The sequence below is a fragment of the Apiospora hydei genome (assembly GCF_038363865.1).
Source record: "Apiospora hydei strain CBS 114990 chromosome Unknown utg000007l_segment0_segment0, whole genome shotgun sequence".
Classification (NCBI taxonomy): Eukaryota; Fungi; Ascomycota; class Sordariomycetes; order Amphisphaeriales; family Apiosporaceae; genus Apiospora; species Apiospora hydei.
Window position 1 is genome coordinate 2,254,958 of NW_027117366.1, and position 14,108 is coordinate 2,269,065.

General features: G+C 53.8%; 7 protein-coding genes across 7 annotated transcripts; 2 read left to right on the forward strand and 5 right to left on the reverse strand.

Moving 5' to 3' along the window:
• Positions 1–1,336: 1,336 nt before the first annotated feature.
• Positions 1,337–2,326, forward strand: PG997_009782 (proline iminopeptidase; the record flags this gene model as incomplete). Its single annotated transcript, XM_066814097.1, has 2 exons — positions 1,337–1,997; positions 2,076–2,326. The coding sequence occupies 2 exons, from the start codon at positions 1,337–1,339 to the stop codon at positions 2,324–2,326; spliced, it is 912 nt and encodes a 303-aa protein (XP_066666059.1).
• Positions 2,327–3,223: 897 nt separating this feature from the next.
• Positions 3,224–4,000, reverse strand: PG997_009783 (uncharacterized protein; the record flags this gene model as incomplete). Its single annotated transcript, XM_066814098.1, has 1 exon — positions 3,224–4,000. The coding sequence occupies one exon, from the start codon at positions 3,998–4,000 to the stop codon at positions 3,224–3,226; it is 777 nt and encodes a 258-aa protein (XP_066666060.1).
• A 168-nt stretch (positions 4,001–4,168) lies between these two features.
• PG997_009784 (uncharacterized protein) lies at positions 4,169–4,985 on the reverse strand (the record flags this gene model as incomplete). The annotated part of the gene is made up of 2 exons (XM_066814099.1): positions 4,169–4,591; positions 4,788–4,985. 2 exons carry the CDS (start codon positions 4,983–4,985, stop codon positions 4,169–4,171), a joined length of 621 nt encoding a protein of 206 aa, XP_066666061.1.
• A 1,900-nt stretch (positions 4,986–6,885) lies between these two features.
• On the reverse strand, positions 6,886–7,674 carry PG997_009785 (uncharacterized protein; the record flags this gene model as incomplete). The annotated part of the gene is made up of 1 exon (XM_066814100.1): positions 6,886–7,674. One exon carries the CDS (start codon positions 7,672–7,674, stop codon positions 6,886–6,888), a length of 789 nt encoding a protein of 262 aa, XP_066666062.1.
• A 293-nt stretch (positions 7,675–7,967) lies between these two features.
• Positions 7,968–9,589, reverse strand: PG997_009786 (uncharacterized protein; the record flags this gene model as incomplete). The annotated part of the gene is made up of 3 exons (XM_066814101.1): positions 7,968–8,140; positions 8,229–9,326; positions 9,373–9,589. The coding sequence occupies 3 exons, from the start codon at positions 9,587–9,589 to the stop codon at positions 7,968–7,970; spliced, it is 1,488 nt and encodes a 495-aa protein (XP_066666063.1).
• A 1,115-nt stretch (positions 9,590–10,704) lies between these two features.
• PG997_009787 (uncharacterized protein) lies at positions 10,705–11,136 on the forward strand (the record flags this gene model as incomplete). The annotated part of the gene is made up of 1 exon (XM_066814102.1): positions 10,705–11,136. The coding sequence occupies one exon, from the start codon at positions 10,705–10,707 to the stop codon at positions 11,134–11,136; it is 432 nt and encodes a 143-aa protein (XP_066666064.1).
• A 902-nt stretch (positions 11,137–12,038) lies between these two features.
• Positions 12,039–13,751, reverse strand: PG997_009788 (uncharacterized protein; the record flags this gene model as incomplete). The annotated part of the gene is made up of 2 exons (XM_066814103.1): positions 12,039–12,088; positions 12,185–13,751. The coding sequence occupies 2 exons, from the start codon at positions 13,749–13,751 to the stop codon at positions 12,039–12,041; spliced, it is 1,617 nt and encodes a 538-aa protein (XP_066666065.1).
• Between the last annotated feature and the right edge of the window lie 357 nt (positions 13,752–14,108).

Sequence of the window (14,108 nt, forward strand, 5' to 3'; positions counted from 1 at the left end):
TAAATGACTGCCGTCTTTTCCGCATCCGCAAACCCCCTGCGCCATTGCCCCGGCGTTTCAAGTCACAGCGTCTGGGCTCATGGTTCGGGATCCGACCGGCCCCGGACAGCGGAACGATCGACGACGGGGCGCTTGTTGCGCTCAGCTTGGGAGTGGTCAGCGGGTATGTAGATGACTTACACTCGCGATCTTGTATATCATACCTATCCATCGGCATCTAAGCCCCTTACCATCATCACCAGAACCTTACTTGCAATCAAGAGTCCGATATAGCCATGGACGGCATGGTGACCAACCCACCAAGTGTCCTATATGATGAGTCGAAGTTCATGTTTCCCATGGCTGACATAGTAGAGATATGTATGACGGCTGCCGGTAGCATGATCCAAGCGTGAACCTATCGATTGATACATCCAGTCCTTCTGGCCCCTGTCTTCGTTAATGGCTTTATTCGTTCACTACTGATATCATCACAGTCTGATCCAATCGAGGTTTCCCAAGGACGATTAAAAGTCAATGCTCCACGCCTTCACCAGTACGTCAAGACCTGTGGAGCATGGGCTACTTGATTACAGACAATCTGAACGAAGCTCCAGGGACATTCCTTTTGAATTCGAACCAGATATCGTGTTGCTGGATGCATTGATCGCCCGTGCAAGGAGTGTGAACTATATCCTGGTTATAACCCGGGGAAGTCCCCTGACGTCCATCATTTCCTCAAAACCGCGCTTCGAGACTACGAAGAGACTGGGCTTCATCTCGCAGTCAGTATTTATGTACTCGTTCAAGCCCCGTTGTTCATGATTGGTCAGGGTATAGTCTCTTCGTATATCTAACTCGCTCGTATCCGTAGTTGTCGCACATGTCCCTTGATCGTATTGGGGTAATGCAGGCATCGTCACCTCCAACAATATGAGTACATCGTAGCTCTGGGTAAGAAGGGACTAATCACTGGTCCTTCTCGCACCTCCTTGGTGACCCTAGGAAATGATCCTCAAAGGGAACTGTTCTATACACCACGCTGGACAGATATATCTAAACCGGAACGCAATGACACGTTATAATTTTATATATATATAAAAGAAAGAGAGAGAAAAACACCTAAGAATTTATGTTACCTCAATTCCCTCCTTAGCTGTCCAGGGGAACGAAAGTTAGAGGTAATGTACACGCCTGAATGGAGGGGCAGAGCCGCAAGGGAGCCTGACCGACAGGGTTGTGCATATGCATGTTGGTTCGGTTTATAACAGAAGGCTAATCTTACTCCTCTTCGCGGCGCAGTCTTGACTGTCCTCTTCCACACGCATTCAAGAATTTGAAGACAAACGCTTCAATGATGGTTTATACGCAAGAGGGGACCGCTGATTTCAAGGTAGCTGGCATTCCCGAGCCCTGCAAAACATGGTACAAAGTCGTGGGCGAGCTCGACGCATCCAAGACACCCCTGGTCGTAGTTCATGGCGGGCCCGGGGCATGCCATGACTACCTGCTACCACTAACAGACCTTGCCTCTTCATTGCCTCTGGTGTTCTATGACCAGATTGGAAATGGGCGGTCCACGCATCTACCAGATAAGAATGGCGACGAGAAGTTTTGGTCGGTCGAGCTATTCAAAGACGAACTCGACAACCTCATCCGCCATCTAGGGCTCCAAGCACGACCCATTGACGTCTATGGTCATTCTTGGGGTGGCATGCTAGTGGCCGAATGGGCTGCGACACCCTCGCGAGCGGCGAATCTCCGACGCCTCATCATCACAAGCAGCCTGGCAAGCATGGATCTGTGGCGTATCGGCATCACAGCTTTGAGGGACAAACTCCCACAGGACATTCAAGACACGCTCAGCCGTGCGGAAGAGAAACGCGATTTTGAAAGCCCTGAATATGAGGCCGCCATTGAGGTCTTCTACAAGCGCCATCTCAGCCTTAAGCGGCCTTGGCCCTCAAGAGAGGTCCAGGCTGCACTTGACTGGTTTGCCAAGGACCCGACGACGTACGGTACTATGTGAGCCTCACCTTTTCCCATCGTCAGCATGAGGTAGACCCGTCATAGAGACGTGCTGACAATACGTGCAGGTACGGTCCCAGCGAGCTATATATCCGGCTCACTTCGTGACTGGACCTGTATCCCGCTGCTGGACAATATCAATGTTCCCACCCTTTTGATCAACGGATCCGAAGATGAGGCCCAGGACGTAGCGATGCAGCCTTTCTTTGATCGTATCAAGAAAGTGAAATGGGTTACACTGGACGGAGCCGCCCACTTCTCGCATTCTGACCAACGACAGAAACATATGCAACACGTCGAGGCATTCTTAACAGTCTAGGCTAATGGTGCTGCCGCAGGCGTGTAACAGGCGTGCCATGAGTAGTGATTTGACAATACAACGTCACCGTGATCACACTGGCAGTGGTCGAGCGATTGATCGAAGCTTGGGACTGGGCGATAGGCATCTGACTGGGCCGGACTCAAGTATTGATATGTAGCGAACCAAGGTCTCTTATAACTTCGTATACGTAACTTATCGCGAATCCTTACCAAGGCTGAATGCAACACTCCTTGGCATCCATAGCCTGCAGGTCTTCGAACTTGCTACATATAGCTTCAAATGAGGCATTCATTTGGCAAGGATCGTTAATTATGGGCCTATGAGCCTGCTCTCAGTGGTGAAAGGCTAGAGTGACCAGAAGTTGCGGAAACAAACCCGTGAGCTTGATCTCGGACTGGTGAAAGGTTGGGACTTGGAAGGACAGTCGGAGGCGAGGGACAGGGGCGAAAGGTGATGTAGAAACCCCACATATCACAGTTCATGCACTTGAGATTATCAAAGTAACCTCGGGGTGTCTTGGAAACCTGTACCTTCATAGCTGAGGTTAGAGGGAATCCAGGGCTGCATCCCAAACACGCCACCATTACTGCAGCAGTGCAGTACGAAGGGTTGTTGATTGATTAGGGAGTCCTTCCTTCGTGAATGTATCGATGTGATGAAAGACACCAGAGATTCCATCGAAAATCACGGAGTTATTATTGGAAACACTTGTATCGCATGATGCTACAAGCTATAAAGACCTATAATAACCACTCATTGAAATGCTCAATGCAGATAAGGGCTATTAATTTTTATCTGTCGGCGAGGATAATGAAACAAATTACTACAAAAAGAAAAAGATCCACGAAACCATATTATTCGTACAGATGCCCCGAGGAAGCAAGAGCCCACTCATTACAGCAGAAGGACACCGAATAGAGCAGCCGCCGCAACCACTGCTCCCGTCATGACACCCGTCATTTCGAGCGTGCCAGCGGCACTGTGGTCAGGGGTCGACGTAGCAGTCGCACCTGCGTGCTCAATCGAGGATTGGGCGGACGAGGCAACAGTCTGGGCGGACGAGGCGGCAGATTGAGCGGAAGAGGCGACCGACTGGGCACTGGCCGCGGCTGCCGAAGCCTTGGTCTTGGCATCGCCCGTCGCCGTCGCCGCGACCTGCTCATAGCTGGACGCGACGCTCTGAGCACTCTTAACGGCCTCGCTCGCGTGCTTGGTGGCCGATTCAGCCGCCGTCGCCGCAACGCTCTCAGCGCTGGAGGCGACCGACTGCGCGTGGCTGACGGCCGAGCTAGCCGCCGTCTCCGCGACGCTTTCGGCGCTGGCCGCAACTACCTGCGCGTGGCTGGCGGCTGAAGCCCCTGCGGTGGCCGCCATGCTCTCGGCGCTCTTGACCACATCGCTGGCTTGCTTGGTCGCCGAGTCGACGACCGACTGCCAGTCCTCCCGCTTGTCGAACTGGGAAGCGACGCTCGTCGCCGCGGACTGGACCCCGGAACCGAATCTCGAAGCCGCGGACTGGGCCTCAGAAGCGATTCTCGACGCCGCGGATTGGACCTGGGAGGCGGCCGACTGAATTGCCGACTGGACGTCCTGCCAGCTTTCGCGCTTATCGAACGTGTTCTCGGCGGCGACCTCGTTGGCGTGGGCTACTGCCGCGCTTGCTACTGCCATCACGGACGACTCTTGAGCCTTCCACCTGTTTTTTTGCTTCATTAGTACTTGCAGTATTTCACATCAAAATCGATCCATTGTGGGGGTTGAGTGGCATCATTGATTGAGACCCGTGGGTAATGATGTCTCAGGGGGGTAGGGAGAGCATTGGTTGCAACTTGGACACACTCACGGTTCACCGTTTTCCCACGAAGACGCCTTGGCCAGGGCGACCGACACTTCCTGCTGCCAGTCGCGCTTCTCAAACTGCTCAGCGATCTTAGAGGCTTCGGCCTGGGCGACGCTCGCCGCCGAGAGGGCCGCATCTCGGGTGTCCTCCCAGCTACGATCGGCAACCTCGCGCTTCTGAAACTGCTCAGCGAGCTTAGAGGCTTCGGCCTGGGCGACGCTCGCCGCCGAGAGGGCCGCATCTCGGGCGTCCTCCCAGCTGCGCTCGGCAACCTCGCGCTTTTCGTCTCTGTCGTCATCATCAGAAAACAGGCTGGCAAAGGCGGATGCCTGAGCCTTAGCGATGGAGGCGCCGGCCACAGCAGCGGATGCCTGAGCCTTGGCCATAGAGGCACCGAACAAGGCGCCATCACTATCAAAAAACTAAAAGGCGTCTCGATTAGCTATGTGTTTAGAGGTCTGGGGCTTTAGGCCTATTCACGCATGGGGTTTCATGAACGAGAAGTGCCACTTTAAGGGGAGAGGGGGTCGGGATGCCAGGTGAATTGATTCCGAACCTCGGTTTAACTGGATGTAGAAACACACAGGAAGAAAAGAGGGAGGGGGTGAATGCACGTACGCCTCGCTTGTTGAACTCGGCATCAATAGAGCTGGCCAGGGCTGCCGCAGAGGAAGCTGCCGCGAGTGCGGAGTCTCTCGCATTCTGCCAGTCCTGCCGGTTCACCAGAGCCGGTGCTGGGGTGATTCTGGGAGCCGGCTGGGCGGCATTGGCTACGGCTAGGCCGGCCATCACGACGGAGGAGGTGACAAAGTGCATGGTGACTATAACGAGGGACTCGGAAGATACGTTCTGGAAGATGGGCTGGACTTCTCAAAAGAATGCGGGAAATCGGTGCCGGGTGAAGATTTGTGTAACAGCGGAAGATTGAGTAGATATGTGATGAATTCCTTTTCTTTAAGTCGGATACTGGTTCGAACTGGGGATCTTGGGGACCAGATTGCAGCCTGTGAAACAGTAAGTATTTATAAGACATGGCATTTAACTTCCGACACAGGCAATACGTTGATCACAGATCGTCTACACGCTGATAGATGAGGTGTGTGAGCTTCTCCGTCATGACCGTATCGTTGCTGACGACATGGCATACCGCCTTGGTGTCGGTATTGTGGAGGATAGTGTTTACTCTGACCCGGGCGGATGGCTCAGGTCATTACCAAAGACGTAGCATACTTGATAGGCCTGTGGTTCTCCCAATACTTCCCAACTCGTGCAGGTGTACTCACATACCAGAGACTGGCCGCACACTAAAGGTGTATCTCCAAGTCAAAGATGCAACGGAGTACCGCCGATCATTGTGCTTAGGCCAGAGATCCCTCTTCCCAAGCGGCTGCTATGTGCCGACTGAGCGAGTTGTTTCTGAATACAGAGTCTGAGAGTACTTCCCCCAGCTGGAGGGTCCCATAGCCTATACACCTTTGGCAAGAGATAGAATCATGTCGCCAGAAAGAAAGTTCAAGTAACCCCTCTGTCAAATCACACATCCAGTGTTGGGTGCGACTGTGGGTGCAAAGCCTTGGGAGCTTGTCTGGCGCCAATGACAGAATAGGAAGCCATATGGACAATATGGGTGAGATCGTGGTCTCGATCGAGAGGAAGCTTTAATTCCACCGAGAACCAGCCGTGACGGTGGTGGTCAGCCATGGCCCCATGTTAGCGCTGAAGACGGGAGTGTAGGCCGTGCCGCCGTGTACTTTCCCTTGCAGGTAGCGAGCGGCCTTCGCAAGTTGCGTTAGCGGCAAGAACGATTCTGCTTCTCCTCCAGCTAGTTCTTTCTCTTTCTGAAAATTCAAGTTCAGTTGGTGAGGAGGGAAAGTACAAGGCTACATTACATGTAGGTGGGTAGGTACATGCATGTGTCTGGGAGCTATGCATGTCGGATGGAAGATCGGGTTGTCTCTGGATTTTCCTACCTACACTGATACCGAGATCTGCAACACTAGGCAATGATGAATATTACAAGCAGCCAAAAGAAAGTACACATACTGTCGATACGATTGACCATCCCGCCATCATCTCCCCCGGCAACGCAACCTATCGACGAGGATTGGTTCACCGGACTGCCCCCAAATAGGTTCTGAATGCCCTCCACTCCGAATGCGGGTGTTTACGCAATGATGCACGCCCTTTCCCTCGCCCTGAACAACCGTTTTGGTGGCTGCGACAGAAGCTGAAAACAGAAACGCTGCTATAGGTGACGGATTGATGGACTCATTGGAGCACATCCACATGCGATCTGATTGACCGGTGGTGTGTGACGAGTTCCGTGTCACCAACTGTTACCACACAGTTAGTCAAATGGCAAGGGAAACACGGCAAGATCTTGGCGACCCGCCCGTCTGCCGTCCCAAACACCTTTCAGCCCCAGAGAACCTTTGGATCGCGCTTGACAATGTGTGATACTGATAGGGCTCGCACCTCGGGGGTATTCCGCAAGCCAATCAACATCCCCAAAATAACATCGAACCCTTTCCGATGAGATAGGATGCGCCCAGAACGTCAGATTTACTACCGTACCCTGAGCACTCCTGGTTGTCTTTCCTCGAGCGACGTCTCAGTTGCCATGCAAGTTCTTGATCTGGTTGCCACAGCGGGTCTCCATGCAGCCGCTTTGTGCGTCAGACTTGGCCAGTCTCGGTCCTACTCGGAATTGGCAAGATCACAAATCCAAGAACTCGGAGTCTGGGTCTATCTCACGAAGGCTAGCCTCTTCGTCGGGCATGCCAATGTGATCGTACTCGTAATGAAGCCACTCTGGTGGCCGGTGAGCGAGGAACGCCCGGCTCTGTTGATCCCACGCAAAGTCGGCGGACCATGGGATGTAGCGCGGCCAGCTGGTGTATCTCGCATCATGGCCCAGAAAACATTCCCAGCTCATCCAACTCTTAATGGGCGGCTTGCGTTGGCGGAAGCGGTAGATGTAGTCGAAGTCTTCTGCACTGTCCCGAAGCGGGCAGTCGTCGTACATGTGTGTCCTGGCCATGTTACATTTGGGGCAGCCATCTATCCTGCCCCCTTCGTCCACCGGGCCCACACAATCTCGGATCGTATGTCCCTCGCGCTGGCAATTCCCACAAGTCTCCGGCTCGGACCGACGAGGCATTTTCGGTCGGGGTGCCGCGTGAATTATTCTCTTCGGAGGTGTCTGGCTCCTCTCCTGGCTGCCTGTAGTCGAGCTTTCTGAGGAGGTGGAGGATTTACGGCCTGGTGGTCGTGGGACGTTTTTCACGACGATCTCGAGGAAATCGTTCTCCCCGGCCGTCACGAGGTTGTATAGGGACTGCTCTGACATGCGTACCTGAGCAGGGCCATTTCGGTGAAGTGACAGGCCTTTCTGAAGAACAACCGAGAGGGCTTGTAGCGATTCCCAATGCTCGCTGTCGCCTGAAATGGATGGGCTACACAATGTGGTGTCGGACATGCCCGGTGACATCGCCGGAGGCGTCATTTGGGGTTCGTTCTGAGGCTCTCTAGAAGTTGCTTGACCAACGACTGTCTGAGACAACATAGCAAGTAAACCTGAGAACATCATGAACACGATCTCTGCAAATGCAGACAACAAAGATCGCCGAGTTTCATTGACACGAAAAAGGAAACAATGAAGATTATTTCTATAGGAGGCCATTGAAACATTCACCACATCACGGTTTTGGCATCAAACAAAGGATTATGTCGAAACGGTTCTAATTAGTCGTGTCATTTACTATGGGAGAAGGGAGGGGAGGTTCGGATGGTATTAGGTTAGGTTGAGTGTTTGGCCTCACGAAGCCGAATCTGCACGCCCGTGCCTGAGCGATTCTCAATCGCGTGGTGAAGTCTGATTCGCCCATCGCCCTGCTCCATGTTCTCGATGCGGTCGTACTTCTGGCAGAAACGGGAGACGATGTAGCTGACCTCCTGACGACCGAATTGTTCTGTAGAGCCGAGGTTGATGGTTAGCGGTTATCTCTTCTATTAGGGGTCAGGAGTAAGAGGGTTAGGGGTAGATAGAGTTCAACGTACGGCCCAGGCACTTCCGTGCACCGGCACCAAATGGGAGCCATTCCCAACCCGGACGGTGAGTGGCCCACCGCTCCGGGCGGAAATCTTCGGCATCTTCGCCCCAGATGTCCTTGCGGTGCTGCATGGCGTACAGGGGGATAATGACCTGAGTGCCTTTCGGCGCAAAGATCTTAGACTCCCCGTCAGGCCCGCCCCCGGTTGGTAGGACCGTATCTCTCTGAGCACGGCGCTCGTTCATGGGGATGACGGTCGCGATTCTCAGCGACTCGTTGATGACCCATTGGATGTAGTTGAAGTTGTTCAGCGCGCGGAAATCGGCCTGGTTCTCCCCAAACTGCTCCAGCACGGCCTTGCGAAGCTTCTGGTACACCTCGGGGTGACGGGCGAGGAAGTAGAAGACCCAGCCTAGGAGGCACCCCGTGGTGTCGCGGCCGGCGATCAAGACGTGCAGGGTCTCATTCCTGAGCTCCCTGGCGTCCTGTGTGGCTACAGCAAGTTCGTTGAGCAAATTAAACCGGCCACCCTTCTTCTCGGCCTTGTTGGCCAGGCGTTCCGCTACAATCGAGTCGGCGAAATGGTGGATGGTGTCGCAATGTTCCTTGAACTCTTTGCTGTTCAGAAGCCAGTAGAACTTGGCGAGCGCGCCTCGCTTGTCGATCCAGACCTTAGCTTCGTCGAAGTGGTGGTCAATCTCCTTGCCGTTCTTATCCGTGATCGCACCGCCCTTCTTGAGAGTGTACGTCGAACGGCCAAAGATGAAGTCGGTAGAAGTATCCAGGGTCAGTTTGAACAGGAGCGGGGCCAGATCAACAGTTTCGGTCCATCCTGTCGACGGATTGGCTGGCAAGCGTTCGTACAGATTCTGCAGGTGTTCTTCCTCCAGGTTCGGGTCACTGATCATCTCCCTGGAGAACTGGGGTCGCAAAAGGGCTCTGCTGTGCTTCCAGATGTCGCCGCGGCTCGTGAAGATGCCCTTCCCGAGCAGGGGCATCCAGCTGGCCTGCCGGGTGTCGCTGATGTCGAAGTCAGGGCTCGTGAAGAGAACCCGGCAGTTCTCGGGATCGCGGGTGCAAATGATCTCGTAGTCCAGGATGGGCACTTTGACCGTGTGGCAGTCGGGTCCGCAGGAGTCGATGGTGTCGACGACGAACTGCGGACCCCCTGTCCTCCTTGGTCGCCCTCATCGAGTCCCTCAGGACCGAATTGCCCAGCAGATTCCTGCTGCGGACCACAGGGGGCGACTGGCAACCCAGCGCGGCGGCCTTCGCATTGTTGCGACGCTTGTTGAGCTTCGACTTGGCGATGATATAAATCACCAAGGCGACAAGGAGGAGTAGAGTAGCCTTAGCGTATCGATGCATCTTGGCGACGGGATGGGAAATGGATGGACCCCCAGAAAACAAACTTGGGCTACGAGAAGAGGCGAGGGAGGCGCAAAGTAGAGTGGTTATGCAGTAAAATTTACACCGCGGGCGCTGAGGATCTACGTGGACAAGAACAACACGGCACATGGGATTGCATCAACAGCCAGACCTAGAAGTCAGGAATCGCGGCACATCACGCCACAGAAGTCTCGGACACGAAGACAGAAAAAAGAAATGTGAGTGATACCATGCCGAATGTCGGACACTATCGATAACCATTGCTGTGTGTCTTTGGCCGGTCATGTGCAATTGAATCTCCCACCATGCAAGCTACTGCTCGAGCGAGCCTTTTGCAGGCCAGCCCCTTACGCAATGATAACGAAATAGGCCTCGCAGTCTAGCCGAGGGCGTTCTCCTGACTATAGGCAGGCAGAACCTTATGCGTACTACGTTCGCATCGTTAGCATGTTATTCCAAGGCCAAGCTAACCCTCTCATGAGGTTGGGCCCCATGTAGGCGGCGATGGCTTGCTGCCTTGACGCGCTGTCCCGAGATCTGGCGTTGTCGTACCAGATCTGCCCGCCCCCTAGCTCGAGATCTAGTCGAAATGGATATAGTGATATCTGCCCCGGCTAGTATACTGCTACTGCTAGTGCCCGCTTTCCTTTTAAGCGATCATCGTCAGCCGCAAGAGAGTCCGCAGGTGCCATTCTTCTAGCAGCCCCTATCTCAGTCTAAAAGCAACAAAGACGGGACGGCTCAGTCTGGCGTAACCGCGACGGCTCGACCTAATATCGTAATCTTCCTACGAGAAGAAGTAAGCAGTCGTGGAAACATTGACGTACATGGCAACTATTTGGATCTTCACATGGGCGTCATTAGCTCCAGATCTGTTCCACCGTCAGCTCACCGAGAGAAGTCAATGACCTCAAAACCGGTCCGCAAGCCTCCCCATTCTTGACCGTGATTCCCCGTTGTCTTTATCGAAACACACTGACACTTACATACTACCCGAGCCACGATTTCTCTTTGAAGAGCTTTCATTTTTCTCACTATTGACCGAATTAATTCCCACTTCCCAAATCAAATCCACATTCTTTCCTACAGCCACGATGCGTGTCAGCGCCCTCCTCCTCACTTTCGCGACTGCGGCCACCAGTCTGCCCCTCCTCGGACTCGAGAAGGTGGTCAAGGATGTCGGGCAGCTGGGCGGGGACGGCGGTCTCATCAATGTGTCCCCCAACGTGAGCCCCAAGGTCGGTCTCAGCAATGACGGTTCCTGCACGGGCATTGGTGTCTCTGCGTGTGACCCCATCAATGTCGGAGGAACCCAGAACTCCAACAATAACAACAGCAAGGAGAAGACCCCCAACAACACCCCGACCCCATCGAGCCAAAGCGGCAGCGGCGGTGGTCTCATCAACTTATCTCCCGTCATCTCTCCCGACCTTGACGTGTCCAACGACAACAGCTGCACTGGTGTCGGCATCTCCGTCTGCGACCCCATCAATGTCAAAGGAACACAGAACTCCCACAACTCCTAACTGAAGGGAAAGGCCCAGGCCTGGGCCTAGATCTATCATCATCATCTTTAAAGGTGGATCGTCTTATCGTCAGCCGCTGTTGTATATTCTAGGGTGTTTCTGGGCGCAGGACCTCGATCGTTTAATCAATTGTTTGACAGGGAAGCATTAATTGGGTTCGTCCAACTAATACAACGCTGCTCCCATCTCTGAGACGCAGGGAACACTCATGGGCTTTTTCATAGATCAAATAAAAACTCTAATTCTTCAATTAATATGTCTCGGTATACCTATTCCGCTTCCCCCATGCATCCGTCTGGTTGGTCATTATATGATCAATCCTCCAGATATACCAAAGATGACCTTGTGACAGATATTCGACTAGAGAGCTGAAAATTGCATTCCCTAGTCACCACATTTTCTATGTTCTTCGAAATGTAAGAACACAACTCATAGTATAACCAAGATCTACCAAATGTGTGTAACGTTCACTGCTTGGTGTCGGTTAGTAAGTAGAGTTGACGTTTACCGTCTGGACTGCCGCCTTTACCGCACATGTATGCAGATGCCAACGGCAAAAATGAATATTAGGTGTGTATTAACCAGGATCTCATGAAAACCGTAACTACCAGAGTAATGAGAATGTCTCAAACCCGCGTTAATGGCTCTAGACTCGTACATAGAGAGAACATGTCCAATGCCTCCTGCTGAAAACTCAATTGTGCCCCCTTATCCCTGGAAAATGCAATATGTGGTTTACCAAGAAAAACAAACTCAAAATCGACGCCACACCGTAAACCAACAAGCAGGATGTCTTTAATCCCCTGGAAATACCCCGAAGCGTGAGACAAGAGTTCAATTATTTGTATCTTCAACGTACTGTGAACACCACTCCCAAGAGGTCATGCCACATATACGGCTAACTATATCGCCGTGACCTTGACGGTAACGCCATCTCGAGGACGAAGTACCACTGTGAAATAGAGTATTAGCTTTTGGTCTCCAAATCGGCCTTAGAAGGGGGCCGTGGGTGAGACTGCAAATAGGAGCTTGCGGGGGAAGAACTTACGCCTCCACATCTTGAGAGACTCGGGGTCCTCCACGTTGACGTCGCGCTTGAACTCGTACATGCTGAGCACGCAGCACAAGAGGATCTTCATCTCCGTCTCGGCGAACTTGCGGCCGATGCAGCCGCGGGGGCCCTGCAGGAAGGTCATGAAGGCGTTGGCGGTGTAGGTCTTGGGCAGGTCGTCCCAGCGGTCCGGGTCGAACTCGCCGGCCGTCTTGCCCCAGTACTCGGGCATGCGATTGATGGTGTTGGCCAGCACGTAGAGGGTGGTACCGGCAGGGACCTTGTAGCCGGCCAGCACGTCGTCGGCGATGGCCTCGCGCACCGTCATGGGGATGGGCGGGATGTAGCGCAGGGACTCGCGGCACACGTTGTCCAGGAAGGGCAGCTTGTCGGCGTCGGCGTTGATGATCTGCTCGGGGTCGAAGCGGGCCTGCTTGTCGAAGAGGAAGGGCATGTAGTCCTTGATCTCCTCGCGCAGGCGCGACTGGATGACGGGGTGAGTAGACAGAAGGTGGATAGTCCAGGCAACACCGGTCGCGGTGGTATCGTGGCCAGCTCCCAAAAATGTCATGATCTGGTCGCGCATGGTCTCAAAGGAGAGGCCGGGCTCGCCCTGGTCCTTCAGCTTCTTGTTATCTTTGGCAATGAGAGACAGGATATCCTTGCCGCCAGTGTTGTTCTCGGCCTGCTCCAACTTCTCCGTGACAATTTCGGTTGCCTTGTCCAGAATAATGCTGCGAGATGTCTGTACATCCTGGTTCATCCTGGACGGAATGGCCTTGCTGGCCGGGATAAAGGCTTGCAGACCGTGCATGACGCGGGAGGCAATGTCGAAGGCAAAGACCAGACGGTAGGCCTCACGAATAGGAGTCTCGGGATGCTCGAGAGAGTTGATCTCGTATCCGAAGCCGGCCTTGCCAATCATGTCGAGCGTGGTTCGGTTCAGCCACTCGAGGACTTCGAATGACTTGGTCGTGACGCCCTCCGCCGTCATCTCGTCCCTCCAGCATTTCGCGAGCAGGAGCGACTTCTCCCAGAAGACAGGGGTGAGGGCGCGGATGGACTGGATGGAGAAGCCAGGAGCCAGTGACTTGCGTTGGTGGATGTGCTCTGCGCCCTCGGCCAGCAAGACTCCCTCGCCGAGAATGCGGACCATCCAGAGCTTCGCGCGCAGAGGCTTGGGGTAGTTGTAGGGGTTCCGGACGGTCATGTGCTTCAGCGCATCGTCATCCGCGACGGACAGACGCTCGGAGCCGAAGGGGAAGAAGTAACGGATGATTGGGCCGTGTGCTTTGTGCCATCTTCTCTGCGGCACGCCGCACTCTTCGGTGATGATGTTGAAGAACTGGCCCCATAGGGGGAAGCCGGTTACGGTAGGCACATGCCTCAGCTCTGAGATGTAGAATGGGTATATCCAGCTGCACCAGAGGACGGCGTACAGAGGGATGACGACGGCGCAAGCCTTGACGACGGTGGAAAAGATAGGGAGCTCGGCGTGCTTAGCCCAAGCAAGCGAGGCAGCTCCGGCAGCTGCCACGACGGTGTTCAGGGTGACTTTAGACATGGTGATGCCTTGACTTAGAATAGGAATGCCAGGAGCAGTAGGCTTAGACGAGACAATAACAGAAGGTAGAGAGTAAGGAAAAGTGAAGTCCGTGAGTGTTGTTATATCTATGAATGGGTAAGCAGCGGGAAGTGTTTGTGATGTTGCAGCCAAGACTGGGACTGATCGGCAAGAAAGCAGTTTTATAGACACAACAGACAGAACTGTCAGCCAGATGTCCCTTCACAATCTCCCCTCGCTGCATGCGAACCCCCGAATGTCGCGCAGGGAAAACAAGCCAAGGGTATTGGAGGCTCCACTGAAACCTGAACTTTGCATCATGAAGATGCTCATCACGACGCGATAGCCTTCGGGAGC